Below are 2,012 nucleotides of genomic sequence, written 5' to 3'. Positions count from 1 at the left end.
TTATAAAAAAAAAAAGGTAGGAAAAAATAAAGAAAATAAAAAATACACTCTTCTACTCCCAAAGATTACAACTGCTAAAAACTTACAATGCAATCCGAGAGATTCCTTTGTAGTACACACATACACATACGTGCATTTTGTAGTCAAAGTGAGATACCATAACACACACTCTTCTGTGACTTGCCTCTTTCCGTGGCAACACATTTGTATCTTATACTCAGTGTCTCTATATTGAAATTTCTTCAACTGTCCTGAAAATGCATTCTGTAGGTAGTCTCTTCATACTAGGATTCAATCCACTCTTAGGTATCTTGTGTGTTTTTGTCCCCCCATACGGCGGTGGCTTTTTTCATAGCAATACATTGTTGAAGAGATGAAGCCAGTTGTCAGGCAGAATGTTCCATCTGCTGGATGTTCGGTTACTGCCTATGGATCATTTAGTTTGCTCCTCTATCCCCTTTCCTAGTAAGTTGTTAGATGCAAAGGTTTGATAGACTCAAGCATTTCTGCCTGAAATATATCATAGATGATATTGTATACTTCATACTACAGCCCATCAAGGGCTACCGTATCAGATTGATGGGCAGCCTTGTTAAAAGGTAAACTGTACCATGTCGATATTGCCTAGATCCCACTTATGGCTTCCTTTGCATTTATTCTATAATACAAATTAAAATTTTAAAAAAATGTTTATTTTTGAGAGAGAGAGACAGACAGACCACGAGCAAGGGAGGGGCAGAAAGACAGGGAGACAGAATCCAAAGCAGGCTCCAGGCTCCGAGCTGTCAGCACAGAGCCCGATGCGGGGCTCGAACCCACAAACCAGAGATCCTGACCTGAGCCAAGTCGGAAGCTTAACCGACTGAGACACCCAGGCGCCCCTAATACAAATTCTTAACTTGGCCTACAAAGTTCTGAATGAATGATGCTTGCTTTACTCTTTCAACTTTATTTTATTCCGTTTCCTATGTGGTTTCGAAGTTTTTGCCACAGTTTGCCTCAACTTCCTGTTCAAGGGAAAGTGCTTGCTTCCTAGGGCCTTTGCACTTGCACCCCCTAAGTCTGTGATGGTCTCCTTTGCCACCCTTCCCTTCCACCAATGTCAAGCATCTTCTCGAACGGCAGGTCGTTGTAAGTTAACCTCCGAGAAGCCTGTTTTGATTGCCTTGTTTAAATCAGGTTCTTTCAAGGGACCCTAATACCCTACATTCCTAGCACCTTGCCTTTCCTACCGTACTTCGGATACTTTGTACACCTTAGTTTCTCCGTCCTTCCCTTCCCTTCCCTGTCCTTACCAGGGCAGGGACCTTTCCTATAAGGCTCCCTGTGCACTCCGTCCACGCGTAGAGGGACGCATTGCAAGGACGCAACCCCGCGGCTGCAACGTCTCGGACAGGTCGCAGCAACCTCTCGCAGGTGGCAGGAACGCTTCCTCCCCGAGAAGCTGTTCGAGTGGAGGAACGGTTACTTTCACGCGAAGGCGCCGCCACAGTGGGCGGGAAGGGGAGAGAATTCTGCGGTCTGCGGCTTCACGGCCCCGGCGGCCTCACGTGACTGCGGGCGGAGCACAGCGCGCCTGCGCGGGAGCTCCCGGAAGTGGCCGGACCCAAAGCCCGGGTGGAGAGCCCGTCCGTCTGTTCGTCGGTCCGCCGGTCCGCCAGCCGGCTCGTACGCTCGCCTCGGCCCTCTTCGGCGTCCCGCGGTGTGGTCTGGCCCGAACAGCGGCCGGCGTGCCCGCCATGGCGACGTTTATCTCGGTGCAGCTGAAGAAGACCTCGGAGGTGGACCTGGCCAAGCCGCTGGTCAAGTTCATCCAGCAGACGTACCCGAGCGGCGGGGAGGAGCAGGCCCAGTACTGCCGCGCGGCGGAGGAACTCAGCAAGCTGCGCCGCGCCGCGCTCGGCCGCCCGCTGGACAAGCACGAGGGCGCCCTCGAGACGCTGCTGAGGTGGGCCCGGGGCGCGAGCGGTGCGGAGGGGCCCGCCGGGGTCCCCCCTCGTCCCCGCGGGCCC

General features: G+C 52.5%; 1 protein-coding gene across 1 annotated transcript in view; it reads left to right on the top strand.

Annotated features, from left to right (window-relative positions):
- Positions 1-1,587: 1,587 nt before the first annotated feature.
- The window catches only part of PDCD6IP (programmed cell death 6 interacting protein), a 72,707-nt gene continuing 72,282 nt past the window's right edge, over positions 1,588-2,012 (top strand). The window contains exon 1 of the mRNA XM_029938777.1: positions 1,588-1,948. Within this exon, the coding sequence (XP_029794637.1) occupies positions 1,740-1,948 (209 nt within the window). The 5' untranslated portion in view covers positions 1,588-1,739. The remainder of the gene's footprint in view (positions 1,949-2,012) is intronic.

This window comes from Suricata suricatta, chromosome 5 (genome assembly GCF_006229205.1).
Source record: "Suricata suricatta isolate VVHF042 chromosome 5, meerkat_22Aug2017_6uvM2_HiC, whole genome shotgun sequence".
Classification (NCBI taxonomy): Eukaryota; Metazoa; Chordata; class Mammalia; order Carnivora; family Herpestidae; genus Suricata; species Suricata suricatta.
This window is presented reverse-complemented; position numbering and strand designations above follow the sequence as displayed.